The sequence below is a fragment of the Nothoprocta perdicaria genome, unplaced genomic scaffold (assembly GCF_003342845.1).
Source record: "Nothoprocta perdicaria isolate Ctin4 unplaced genomic scaffold, notPer1 scaffold_141, whole genome shotgun sequence".
Taxonomy (NCBI): Eukaryota; Metazoa; Chordata; class Aves; order Tinamiformes; family Tinamidae; genus Nothoprocta; species Nothoprocta perdicaria.
The window spans coordinates 1,649,214-1,664,118 of NW_020454550.1; the positions used below are offsets into that span (position 1 = coordinate 1,649,214).

A 14,905-nucleotide genomic window follows, 5' to 3' on the forward strand; every position below is an offset into this window, starting at 1 on the left:
GACCTGGGYGTCATGGTGGATGAGAAGTTGCCCATGAGGCAGCAGTGTGCCCTGGTGGCCAAGAAGGCCAGTGGGATCCTGGGGTGCATTAAGAAGAGCATCTCCAGCAGGTCGAGGGAGGTGATCGTCCCCCTCTACACAGCCCCAGGGAGGCCACATCTGGAGTATTGTGTCTAGTTCTGGGCTCCCCAGTACAAGAGGGATGTGGAGCTGCTGGAGAGAGTCCCCAGTACAAGAGGGATGTGGAGCTGCTGGAGAGAGTCCAGCACAGGGCTACCAGGATGATCAGGGGCCTGGAACATCTGCCCTATGAGCAAAGGCTGAGAGAGCTGGGCCTGTTCAGCCTGGAGAAGAGGAGGCTGAGGGGGAACCTGATCAGCGTGTATAAATACCTCAAGGGAGGCAGTGAGGAGGAGGGGGGCGGCCTCTTTTCAGTGGTGGGCAGGGATAGGACTAGAGGAAATGGCTTCAAACTGAAGCATCGGAAGTTCCACAGGAACTTAAGRAAGCATTTCTTCACTGTGAGGGTGACAAAGCACTGGAACMGGCTGCCCAGAGAGGTTGTGGAGTCTCCTTCTTTGGAGATCTTTAAAACCCGCTTGGATGCAGCCCTGTGCCACGTGCTCTGAGTGACACTGCGTGWGCAGGGGGGTTGGACTMGATGACCTCTGAGGTCCCTTCCAACCTTAAGGATTCTATTTTTCTGTGATTCTACAAGCTCTCTCTCAGCCATCTGTTTTCCAGGCAGGAGAACACAAGTCTAAATAATCACTTTTCATATGGAGACTGCTTTGTAAGTTTGACTTTGGTCCTGCTCTCTTCAAAATTCACTATCTTGATACAGGGAGTCAGAACTACAKGCCTGTGTGTTTGGAAACATGAAGGCAGGTGACTGCTGCTCCCATATGAAGTGGAGAAACCTTTCACGTTACTTATCACTTTAGCCAAATTAGACTTGGACCCAAAGCCCTCCTGAGCCTGAGGACTCAGGCCCACGGCTCCCATGGGAGTCTCTCGTCTCTAGGCTCGTGTGGAGCTCTTCACTGCACCTCTAGGTACATGGAAAATTTCAAAGGAGAAGGCAGAAGAGCTGAGCTGAGTATGCTGCTCAGTGGTCAAGATGCTGGTTAGCTGAGAATGGACTATGGATTTCAGTCTCTCATGCAACATTTTTTACATTTAATAGACATAAAATAGCACTAAAAATAATAAGAATAATATAATATAATATAATATAATATAATATAATATAATATAATATAACATAACATAACATAACATAACATAACATAACATAACATAACATAACATAACATATATATGTAAAATAATATAAAATAATAATTATGGGAAAAAAAGAAGGAATAGCACAGAAGGACAAAAAGCTGGATGAAGTTAAGGAGAATCTTATGGTTAATCTTTCTAAAACTCTAGATTTCTTTATTTGCTTCCTTATGCCCTCTAATAGCTTTTATATGGGTCATCAAAATATGTTCAATGTCCCTGCAGTTATAAAGTACATTCTTCTTTTTGTCAAGTAGGATACTGAATGTAGCTGGGAATAAAATAACAGTGTTGATTCCCAGACTAGAGACCTCTGCTTTTAGCGTCAATTTTTTTCTTCAAGCCTGTGTTGCCTGGGCAATGTCAGGGAAAATATAAATTCTCTTCTGTAGGAGGAAATGCTCTGCCTCCAAACTTCTAAAATGCTTATCTTTGTGTACAGCTGAAATATGATGGAGCATGTGTCCAAAAAAGTGTATTCCCAAGTCAACATTTCAAGTGGGTGTGAATTTTAAGTTATTCAGAAATACTCAGTCATCAGCGGGGGGAGGAGGAGCACCAGATTTCTTTAAGTGCACATTAAAAGTGGCAGAGTGACCAGTCAGGCTCTTCACAGAGGTCAAGTATGTGTAAACTTGTAGTGTCACTTCCAAAGGACTTGATTTTCATCTAAATTGACACATTAGGCCACGACCAGAGCTCATTTCTGAAATTAAAACTTTTACCCTTCCCCAGATGATGGGGAATCTCAGATGTGAGTTTCGTTACCCACACTGATGAGTCTTACCTGTATCTGTTACACTGAACATGGGAACTCATGTCATCTTCAGTRCTGTAAGCATAAAAATCATCTTGGTTTTAGATTTATCTCTGAATTCCAGTGATTACTCAGCAAAACTTCTTGAGACTGAACTTCYCATGATTAAGAGCGTGACCTGGAATACTTCACTCTGGAGCAGAAAATGTAGGAAATGCTTGCTCTACCTCTCCTYGTCCTTGCAGTCAGGCCAGCAATGTAAAAATGATCTACAGGAAAATTATCCTCAGCTGACTTTAAAAATCTCTGAAAAGAAATTTAAGGTTCAGGCCTACTATGGTGCATACAGTCTGAATGTACACAGGCTTTCTTGTCAGTATGTTACATATTTTACTGTTCATTGAAAGTAGGCYCAGGATTGTGCAAGGTACATATGCAGTGTCTTACCTTAATCTCTTGTTATTCCTCTGCTTCCACGTTTCTGGTAAGGCAGAGTCTGAGGGTGCCCGGAACATGTCCAGTCATGAACATGACCCCATGCTGGCCAAAAGCTTCTCCTGGGAAACRCACACACCAAATGAACCAGAGGGCTGGAAGAGGAACAGACAGAGTAACACCACCCAAGCAAAAGAGCAGGTATGCAGTCCCTGGCCTATCAAAGCCTGAAATTACAGTTTCCTACCTGCCTAGGCACGAGCAGGTATTTGTGGTGTACCACAGAAGGCAAAGAAGCAGAAACCTTTGAGGAAGGACTTGGAGAGGACAAAGAACTGCACAGTGGATTTCTACTGCAACTTGTAAAGGGGAATTCTGACAAGAGAAGCATAAAAAGGGTTCTTAACTCACCTAAGACTTAGTGATCATGGCTGGTATCCCTTAGTGAAACAACACTGAGATTCAGCTGGTTGGATGTCAGATCTGATCAGAAGGGGGAGACCAAACTGATGAGAGCTTAGAAAAAAAGGAAGTTTTTGTGACTAAAGTAGTCAGTGACTAAAATAGGAAAGATGGTAAGGACAGAACAGAGAACTGCACAAATCATCTTAGGAACATRAGTTTGGTGGATAAGAGGAGCTGATATTACAAGTGTCAAGATGACTGGAGGGAAGTTAACAGTATTCAAGATGAAAAATGTGCTTGGGGCTTGCAGTCCTCGYAGGGAGAAAAGGGTAGATGGGGTAGAAAGGGTAGAAAAGGGTCTTGATGTCTCCGTGAAAACCACCTGCCTGGCTTACAAATAGATTTGTGTTTCAGAGGGGAGGGCCAAGTCAAAACCAGCATGTTTTAGGAATTCAACTGACACAACAAAATAGGCATTATACAATAATTAATTATTTTGGAAGAATATAAAGAATGGAAACATGACAATCAGTCACTGTGTAATATAAAAATTGTACCTCTTTTTTGATTTGAATAAAAGGATTTGCTTGTATCTCTTCCTCTGCAGGCAATTCTTCGTCCCYTGGTAGCAAGGACTGTGATATCTTTATCAAGGAAGTTCTTCCACCTTTGACAAGGCAATTTCTTCCTTATTTGCACTGTGTTTGACTGTATTCTTCCAGTATTTGTGAGTAAATATCCTATATTGTAATTTAGACATGGAAGAATCTCTGGAATGAGTTTTGTCAGTGTGCAACGTAACAGATCATGCCGATTCCTTCTCTTTTTTACATCATCCAATACTGTATTTAATATCTAATACCTAATAAAGTTCACAGTTCTCAATTGAAAACCTGTCTCCTCCTGCTATTTGAAAGTGTATTAGAAAAAAAAACAAGATGAAGTTATCTTAGTAACTTAATAATGTTATTATAAGATTATCCTATTTTATCTTAATAACTTATGAAGTTTCCAAGTTTCAGCTTCAGCTACTTTGTGTTATTATCATGTTACAATGACAATCTTGCAAAGTCAGCTCCGTTCACTCAGTCCTCCCATTGAGATCTGGTTTCTACATCTCCGAAAGTCCCTATATGGTTTCGTAAAATATACCATAAAGAAGGTAACAACCCCAAACCTATGTGGAGCTGCTGCACCAACCTCTGGTAGCTGGAGAACAGTCCTTTCCTGATCTCCCTTACAACTACAGGTATTTTGGAGGTCAAGAACAACACGTGAGTCATTGTGGGCACCGATCCATCACTTTGGGAGATGGTGGTGACCGCAGTGATTGGTCCCTGACCACAGTTCAGGTGCTGTGAGGGCTCAACAGCAGAACAACCCGCTGGCTCCGGCCCCGCAGGGCTCTGCCCAGCCATTTACTAGCAGCACTTCCCAGCGCTGCTGCGGTCAAGCTGCTGCTGTCAGAAAGGGAGGTAAAGCTCATCCCTGCTCAAGCATCCGCTCTTATCACACAAAAGGCCTAATCCTGAAATACAGCAAAAAAAGGAGATCAGAAATAAAACTCTCCGTTTAATGCTAAAAAAAAAAAGAAAAGAAAAGAAAAAGAAAAAGAAAAAAAGAAAAAAAAGGCATCCAGCCATTTATTTTTCTCTTATTAGATCTGTCACTAGATAAGTCAGACTGCTGGCACAGATGCGGTTTTATTCATGCTTTCCAGTTTTCAATCTGAGCAAATATTCCAGTTTTATTCCCATACTGTGAGTTGCTCTTGAGGAAAAGATGAGAGTTTAATCAGCTTCCTAGACCATGTTCCTAGGACACCTCCATGTCATGCTCTAGAAGTGCCACAGCTCCACTCATAGCCATGATCCCTGGTCAGAAACACCAATTTAAGAGCACGTTTCCCTCAAAATGCATTAGCTTCTATACAGATCAATTAAGACACAGAAAGTTCTCACAGGGAAACTATAAATAGAAGTTCAAGCTGTGCAAGAGTCTTTGCAAGTTATTTTTATTTAATAAGTAACTATATCCAAAAAATTACCCGTGGACGAGTCAGGAAAACACACAGAAACATAAAAGCAGCTCAGCAAATCTGTATTTAATAAATTCATAGCAGATGGCTCGTACACCAGGATCACTGTGAATATTTGGAGGCTTTCTATTCACTAGATACACACACTCCAAATACAGATATAACACACTCCAAATACAGATATAAYCTGAAACTGATTGCAAAAACAGAGAAGGGAGGAGGAACCTGGACGTCTAACCCGTCCACCTCACTAGTTTCTAGCAGTCCTTCCTACAACACATCCTTAGCCCATCTCACACTGGCCTCCGTATGGCGAGTATCATTCCAGGCTGATCTTTTAGGCTGCCCTTTCCGAACAAGACACCAATTCTGCTTCCAATCTGACACACGTTGAGCAACACCAGTTCATCCCCATGTTTGTCCTCAGTATGTCTGAGTYGCCAGCAAATCAGGCAACCTGTGACCTCAGCTCTGTCTCTGGAAGAGGAAGGAGGTAACTGTGCTAGGGCTGCTGGTGGCCYGTGAACCAAGTGACGTGATCGGCACCACGGGCCCAAGCACGAACCTCAAGAAGGGACACTATGAATCTCAAGAGCGACACTTCTTCGGTTTTGATTTCTAACTCTAATTTAATTTTTGTTTCTGCATCCCTAATAAAATCAAGCTAACCTAAAAAAATCTTTAACCGTCTTAATGAACTCCTTTTACCAATGATGTGAAGACAAAATTAGGCATTTAAATTCCTGCTGGCTACCTTTACCTGTGTACTACAACCTTTGCAAAAAGTGCCAATAGAGATAGGGATTTCTGTCAAAACACACAATTTAAGATGACATTATCTAAAGTAGCAGATTTTTTTATCTGAAACTTTTTATTAGAAAGAAGTTTACCAGACTTCTCATGGATGTCCAACAAGGACCAAAGAGTTGACCCAACAAGTTGCAATTTAAATAGCTGAGATTCATCTGAAGGAGATTTATGAGGAAACTGATTTGGAATGCTACATTAAATAAATTAGTAGTGACAATTTTTTATGTGTAGTACATTTTAAGAAATAACTACAAAATAAACTAGGAGGTCATAATATTCAAAGTTAAGCCATAAAATTCAAACAAATTATTTGGCTATTTACTGGCAACCCTGTGTTCACATGTCACAACTTGTTTAAGTATTTCTATTTTAGTTTATAGCATTTGGCAACCAGTCTCTTAACTAGAGGGGCTCATAAGGTTAAGGGTGAAGAGTGGTACCATGTTACTAATGCCTATGGTAAGTAGGTAGTTTCAATTTAAAGAAGTTAAATTTAAAAACAGACCCGATGAGCAATTTTTGTATGTAAATATATTCTTCTTAGATAACATGATGTTAAAAACATATGTATTACAAAAGCTAGCAGTGAAATCCTCAAAGAATTCTATTTATTGCAATATTTTCAATAAAAAAATCCTCTTGAATTACCAGGGTTCAGTATTTATGCAACTACAGTCATTCTTATTCTCCAAGAAACAATTGCATATTGAAGTTTTTCCATTAAAAGGTGGATTTTACATTTTACATGGCAACTGTAAGAATGCAACTTGTGCCTGAAACAGCCTATGGCCGAGATACTGCTGATTTTTTTTTTTTTCAGAGGAGAAGCAGCTGTATAATCCTCAAGTTTAAACAAATTGTGCATCCAAAAGTCCATGTCCTTAAAAAACCCAAGACATTAAAAGAAGGCAATAACATGGTGACATGTATAAAGCGCTGCTCCTGGACTATTCTGCTGTATTCACTTGAGATCATTTTTGTTAGTCTTGGGTTTCCACTGTCTTAGGCTGACAGTTACGAGCTGCCATTAACTTACTTCATTGTACATTATTCTCAGTGGTGATGACAGGTCATTTTGAAGGATCCTGCAAATCTTTAAGGGAAGTTGTGCATTTATAGATTAATATGCAGTGCATAATGCACTTTACAGACCTACAAACCATCTTTTGTACCCACTAGAAATAAAATCTCATATTGAATAGGATTTCAATACTTAAGGTATTTACAGCAGCATCAAATTTTTAAATATACTTAAAGAGTTGGATTAGAAATTATATTTCCAAAAGATTTAGGCCTGTGAATGATTTGCTGCCTTAATTCGTTTGACTGAGTATCAGTACTTGGTTATAGTTTTAGCTTACATAGGGGGTAAAGACAGCTTGAAAAGGTATTTAAAGGGATTTAAATAATGTAATAACAGCAATGCTGTAACTATGCACCTGAGCACACTTAATTTTCAGCTGCTTTTGAAAACTAGATTTGCAAGTGCAGGTACACTAGCAATGTGAGCATAAGGGGCAACCTTGCACTTGTACCTGAGCAACCCTAGTTAGGGCTCGTCACGAACATCTGGCAACGTGGGTCTCCAGCTGTGCTCCGGGGCACTCGGAATAAGGARCTCTATGGCATCCACACCTCTTCACGGGAGGACAACCCCTGCTACCCTGAGAAACACACTCACATCTTGCAGCTGCGCTGCAAAACCATCACGTTCACCCAGGCACTGGCAAARATCTTCCCATTTCCTCTCAGTGAATAACGATTCACCCAACTTTTGGGCCAAAAGGTCTCCAACAAATAAATAAAAGCATGATATATTTTATTAAGGAACTACTTTATTATAAAAAGCTACAGATTTCACAAGATGGTCATTTACAAAAAGTAATAAACATGTAGAAAACTTCTGGCTGTATTTATAAATATGTTACTTGCTTTTTTTTCTTAGCAAATTTATTCACAGCTTATTTGCTTGTTGTATCCAAACTAGGCTTGTTTTCTTGCAACCATATGGACATTCTTGACTTAGGTCACAGCTGAAAAATGTAGTTTTCCATAGGACATATTGTATGGTGTGTGATTGAATCTAAAAGAAATAAAAAAGAAGTATTYGGGATAAAATGCACAAAAAGCTGATTATAAAGTGCAGTGTACTTTACAKCAATTTTTGATTCCAAATAGTGATGGAGCTAAGAACAGAGAGAGAAGGACTCTGTGAATAAATGCAAACAAATGACAGTCCAGCAAACACACTTTAGTCTAAAAAAGGTGCTGAATTAACAAYATATTTCTTACTGTTATTTCAAATTTTACCGGTATTTTGATTCAATTATGCTAAGGGGTTTTCCTGTAATTTAGTTTTTTCAGCTGTACATGAAATCTAAGTGAAACGATCACATAAAAGATAAATTCAAAACACTTTCGATGAAATCCTTCCTGATAAAATTACAATGGTAAGTACTAGGGCCAGCAAAAAATTAATCATAGTTTTAATAGAAAGTGTTTTCCATAGCGATGATCTTCCTGAAGATGGAACAACTGTTAAAGTCTATTCCATTTTCTTCTTTCCSTCCTCTCAATTTAGTAATAAGTTTACAGCTAATTTTTGAATACATATTTCRTAATATTTCATACAGATGGAAATTTAGTCTCTTACCTAATATCCATTTTTCTGATATGTATTTTATTTCGTGGTACTTCTTTCCTGGGTATTCTCCTATGCAGATCTTTGCCTGGCGCAAGGCTTTGCATGTTCTTCCTCCTGAGAGCTGTATGAGTTCACCCAGCTTTTGGCAGGGGGGCTGGCTGGTGGGTGACACAAACATCACMGGCTGACTTGAAAAGAGATTCTGCTGATATTTTCCTGGTGATAGATGACGTTGAAGCCTGCAGATCTGTATTGGAGGAAACAACAAAATCAACAGCCAATATGCTTTCACTCCMCTCCAAGTAAAACTAATTATTTTCTTCATGAATTTGGAAGTTGTCATTTWTTTATACAGATGATCATAAAGAAACACAACAGCAAGTTGCACAGCAGAAAAAAAGGCTACTCTGCACACTATCTGTTATATTTACACTGCACGGATAAATAAGAAACTGTAGCCAGTGAAGAGGTGTAACTGGAACAGGGGAAGAAATCATTTGTTGTGTAGATACCTGAGCTCCTCCTCAATTGTGGCACAAACTTGCTGTAAGACCACAGGCCGTTAAGATACTGTAGGAACTTAGCAAGACAACTGCAGCCAGAGAAAGGGTCTTCACGCAGTTCACACGGCTTTAGGAAGCCAAGTGGTTCTGCAGCATTTTGGCGCATCCTTAGGAAGTGGTCGGGCCCTCGTGAGAGCAGCTGGCCGGAGCAGTGGCGAAGTGCGAAGCGGGCGCCGCCAACGCGAGCTCCAGCTCGTGTGGTCTTTGTGCCCTTGTCCCCTCTGCGGGGGACAATGTCAGTCAGTCCTGGCCCCAGTCCTGGGATCTTCCTCCGCCAACAGAGAATTCAACAACTTCTTAACAGCTCCCCAACTTCTCTTTCTGTGAAACAAAGTGGATTCTTGGCCTGCTGAATGCAGCTGGTTACTGAGACTGCTCCACTGAGTTAGGCTGAAAACACTCGAGGAGAACCAGAGACATCCTCTATTTTTTATTCTTCCGTGTATTTTTGTTTCTGAATRTAAAAACACCTAATCCTGCCTCACTGCAGCCAAAGAGCATCCAAATAATTTGGCTGAGCAACAAAGCAGAGCTATATTGCAGACTTGAGAGAACCAGGGCTCACTTCTGATAAAGAGTCCTCAGATTTTGGGCCAGGTTTGTACCATCTCCCTCTACCTGAGCTGCAGAAGGGGGTACACAGAATGTCCTTTTATAAAGACCCAGCTGATGGRCAGGGAATAATTGATGCTTGATGTCCTGGAACATGGAAAATGTATGTACTGTGCAGCTTTCATATGTGGCATCAGATTCGGAATCTGTACAAGCACCACTTGCTGATGGGAGCTTTAGGCTTTGAGGCCACGGCCAGGGTATTAAAAGGGGTCTAGATCAAAAATTTGCAATCTTGGCTTGCAACCTCTGATGTAAAAAGACACTGTCATGATTGTGGTGTTGCTGGGATGGCATTCGTTTTCATAGCTTACGATTGTGAGGCAGCTTCAAAGTGCTGTGGTCAGCTAGGTCAGCAAATGAGAGAAAGCAGTACACTGAACAGCTCAAAAGAGCCTCGTGAGAGACACAACCCCATCTTAGCTGATCTGCCACGCAGGGGATCTCTGCAGTTATTTATTTACATAAAGCAACTGCAATTGAGAGAGGCAAAACAATTACCAAGAAACCGTTGTGATGGTTTATCCACAATAAATCAGCTTTAACTCCAAGGCTCAACACTTTTTATCAGCTTATAGCTTTAAGATTTCAAACATGAAAATGATTAGGACTGAGAAATTGTTATATTAAAAATTCAGCACTTGTGTTAGAGAGAAGACACAAAGTATAACTTGTTGCCATCCTGCTATTTGACATATTTGGTGGAATATGACTTAAAAGGACTAACTGTATTCCAACCTCCTCATGCATTTTCCCTGAAAGCATTTGTTTGTTGTTGCTGTAAAGAAAGCACTTTTGTACAGTCTGTCCTACAGGAAGAACATTTGGATTAAATCAATTTTAAAGKCAAAAACGCACCTAGCTAACCACCAAATCAGGCTGTGGAAATTTGGAGCACTGAAGAACGCTTGCCTCAGCCGATGCGCACAAACAGCGTCTTTATGCCGTGTTTGGCTTAGATTAAAAGGGCCCAAGAAAGCGAAATACCCATATTATACTGAGAAGGTACGTGATTTCTTAAATTTCCTTTAAAATTCCTAGCTGTGGGTGTTATTAGTGCATGGCAATACGAAGCACCCAGCGCSTCTGTGCGATGCCATCACAAGAGGTCCCAGCCTGCAGCTTGGGGCTCGTCCTTCCCGCRCCCGCGGCTCCACGGGGCTCAGGGCTGCAAACACGGAGAGCGTCGCCGTCCTGCAGCTCCAGCCGCGTTTGCCTCCCGCTCCCTGCTCGCAAAGCAACAGCTCCGAGGCTGCTCCAGGTGCTGGTGGGACCCCGGCCCCGCGGCCCCTCYGGAGCTGGGGATCAGGCAGCCTAATCCGGCCCTTACCGTGGAATTGACTCAGCTGCCTYGGCGGCATCAAAGAGCTCAGGGCGCTCCAGGAGCCCCGCGAGCCCTTTGAAACCACACGGATTCTGTGTGAGCTTCAAAAAATAAATAAATAACCCCTCAGCAGAGCCCAAGCCTGGGAAAATTTCAGACCCCAAAACAGCTCGTTTCCAGAAATTGTATCAACTGGCAGTTAGAGCTACAACAGTGTCAGTCTGTATTATTACAGATGGCACTGCTGCCTGCTATGGTATGAGGCAGTGGTGGCAATTTTCCTTTCTAATTTGCTTTTTAGCATATGGTTAGAAAAAATAAGTCTCTTGCAAGAGGGTCCATTTACTCCTTTCATTAAGGCTGTTAAGAACTTACCTCATTCTTTCACTAGATGGATGGATAGGAAGATGCCTAGATGTGTTTGTCAAAAAATCCCACCCAGGAATGTAGAAGTCTCTTTGAATATAAGGTTGAAAAAAATCACTGTTGCCAGAATTAAATCTCACGGAGAATATACGGCAAAGAAATAGAACTTCTTCTCGCTACAGAAACCGTACACGTCACCAACTATTCTCCCTTTTGCATTTCGGTAGTGAAAACTGTTAATCTCATGATTCCTAATATTTCCATAATTCAGCTCGGAAATTACAACAGCAGTAGAAACAAAGTAGTGTAATTTGTTACCCTACGTTGTAGGTACATGTATTGTACATGTATTGAGATCCTGTCACCTACCTGCTCAACTTTGACTCTTGTTCTGAACCTCCCCAAACCAAACACCACTTACTAAACAAACTCTGCAGCTTTGCCCAGAGTGTACAGGAAAATGTACACAGATGTACATGTACACAAATGGACACGGCTAAACTCCTGGTGGGCCCATGTGGAACAAGGACTAAAGCTCAGGTACGAACGGACAAGGATGGGACCTTTTCAGGAGTCTTAGGAAAGAGCATCACGTCCCCAAAAGTTYCCCCCTGATTTCTCAAATCAGGACCAAATTACAGCAGCAAGAAAACATGATCAGAGATCATCTGTTTTATCAAGACATTAACCACTTTTTCCATTCACCTCCTTTTTGGTTTTAATTCTGCATGAAAAAGTTAAATTTATGAACAAGAAAGGATGGCAGACAAAGTTTGTCACCATTAAGTGAAGAGTTAAAAAATGTTTTAAGATTTTAAGGAAATATTATATTGGATGATAGTTAAAATCAAATTGTCTTAAAATGTTAGACTACATGGAGGAAGACTAAAAAACACAAACCCTTTTTATTAAAAAGAAAACTTACTTTTTGAATTATGTGGCTTTTTCTCCTTGGGTATATATCTGAATATCTATTCATTTTGAATTCATGCAGCAGACAGTATAAGAAAGCTATTTTTTCTGAATGCATGTGGAAATGTTTTCACAATGAAACTGTGTCCTATGAAGTACACAGTTTCCAGGGTACTTCCACAACATGGCACATGAAGACATTTCCAGTCTAATCCACAATTAGAAAAATAATTCCTCACAAAAATCTAATTGAAAATATGATTGTGCATTAGTAAGTCTAATAGAATTTGTATTTGTAGCCTATAATTAACATTGTGAAATATTTGCTTTGAATATATTATATAAAATGAAGACATCGATACATGTCTAAAAAAATAAATTTCCATTATGGTAATTAATAATATGATAATATAGTAATATATATGGTACCATAAATAATATGGTGATAATATGATAATTATTTTCTATTATTAACCAGAGACAAATAAATCCACAAAAATACACTTCAAAATTTTATTTTATCGTTACCATTTTGCTGGATGGTTAATATAGCATTGGAAACCTTGMTGATACCTATTTAGGCTTTTTTCATGTGAAGTATTTGCTGAACATATGGAAAGGTTTAACCAAATCTTGGTTACTGCTTCTTGCAAAAATAATAAATAGAGTTTATTAAATGCAAACAGCAGAAGATAAAATTTCAGAGATAAGTTAGAAGAGATAAGATTATATATTTTATGGTTTATATCTAAAGACCAAGTGTTATTTCATTTGAAGTTGATGAGAAATTGTACATTTTCATCCAATAAAAAAACCATTAAAGTCTATGGGTTAATTCACCACTCTGCAACTATTAAATGTCAAAAAAAACCACATGAAATTGATAAAACTTAAAAAGYCTTTATACTTCATTAATCTACAAATTGAACAAGAAAAAACTGCACATAAAATAGTACATCCATTYGATGTAGCTGGGTGATGTTGCTTAATGTCCAAGATTTTGATATCCAGATGATTTTAGTACAGATAAATACTTGGTACCAGTAACACGWATGTTTTCAGCTATAAAAAGACCAACGTATTCCAGGAGAGCTACAGCACTGCTAGATCTCCAAGCTACAATGTTAGCAAACATTGCTCTTACATCGTTATGTGCGTTTTCAGACAGTCCGTCACTTAGTAAAAATTTAAAAAGAAAACACACATGTGGAACCCTATGTACCCTTGAAGATCAAGGGCTCAGAGACATGCACAGAACTGAGGTACTGGCCTGCTCGTGATAAAGGAGAGCGCATGGCAGTGCTCAGGCTCCTGCCGGGAGGAATTTGCAGAATCTGCAGGACCCGACAGGGATCAAGGGCCTCTGGGCTACCCGCTCTCCTGCGGGACGAGCAAGGAGGGCTCTCCTCCTCATCTTTCTAAATGCCAGCTTTATTGAAAGGATGGAAGTGACTAATCAAACAGCAACACTGCCTTTTGTGGTAACAGCGTGTGACATACATTTGCTGCTTAAATTAACCGCTCACCATCTTGGTTTGGTTTTTTTTCCCATTTATTTTAGCACTCTGCTGTTATTTTTTTAACATATTAACAGTTGAAATAATATTCACTAAATTCTTTAATTTCAAGCTATACTGAAATGCTGTACTAGATAAATAATCTGGTGCTCCCCAGCATAAAAGAGCCTGTTGAAAGTTGGATACAAGATCATTCAACCAKTTTTTTTACAAAGGAATAGCCTTTGCCTTTGAAAAATCCTGCCTAAATTAACGGGGCATCACACGGATTCCCGAGTCCAGCTGGTACAAACCATACAAGTGCCTGGGTAAGTGTATTTATCTGAACAGCAAGGATGTCATTCCCCTCCTTCGCATGAAATACATTTATAATTGATAGAGAAGGGTTTCACTCTCTGAGCATAACTCAGTTTGAAACATTCATGAAAATTATTTATATTTCCTGAAACCACATTTTTACAGCGGGTATTAGTAGCATGTAGCTAGAATAAGAGCTCCACGTCAAATTAGAGAGSCATAAGCCCTCAAGCAGATCAAACAGTGAATGCACGTTTTGGATGCGTGATAAAGCTACACCAGCACCCCAGCACAAGCACATAAATGGGGATTATGTACAGGCAAACACAGGACATATTTTAGCAATATAAGACTTTTGCACTTGTAGGAGGCAGAAGGAAAAGGAGAAAGATTTAAAAGATAGAGTGAAATATTTGGTCTTGAAAAAAAGTCCTCCCACTTTGTTCTTGGGGAAAAAAATGTAAAATGAAGACAAATGACAAACACTAAAGACTATATTATCTATATTATCTGTGTTTTTCTCCAAAACATAGTTTCTTCCCRTCCTTTCCATAGTCCTTCACGTGTTTCCTGGCCAAAATGAAGGGAAGAAAGCTAAAATGCAGACAAYTCAGCTAATATTGTTTCTTTCCACCGTGTGTTGGCAGATAAGATTGCTTCTCTCAAATCCCATAGACTGATAAGAAGAGCTAATTTCACCAATTTATTCTCTGAAAGACTGAGTCCCAGTGGGAATACTGTATGAAAATGCTTGGCAAATAGATCTACTGTTTGGCAGATATTCAAAATTGTATCGGAAGATGTTGGAACCATTTCTCCCAGCATAGCAAATTTTTTTTCAGGAAAAATGATAACAAATTCACTTAGTTTTACTTTAATTTAATTGTTCTCCAAAAGTGCAACTATGTTTAAATACTATGTAATATCAACATAATCATCTA

The 14,905-nt window shown here is 39.8% G+C and overlaps 1 protein-coding gene across 1 annotated transcript in view; it reads right to left on the minus strand.

Moving 5' to 3' along the window:
- Nucleotides 1-7,635: 7,635 nt before the first annotated feature.
- The window catches only part of MCPH1 (microcephalin 1), a 117,538-nt gene continuing 110,268 nt past the window's right edge, over nt 7,636-14,905 (minus strand). Inside the window, exons 13-14 of the mRNA XM_026034302.1 lie at nt 8,383-8,620; nt 7,636-7,812 (exon numbers count right to left, since the gene is read on the minus strand). Coding sequence (XP_025890087.1) covers nt 7,757-7,812; nt 8,383-8,620 — 294 coding nt within the window. The 3' untranslated portion in view covers nt 7,636-7,756. The remainder of the gene's footprint in view (nt 7,813-8,382; nt 8,621-14,905) is intronic.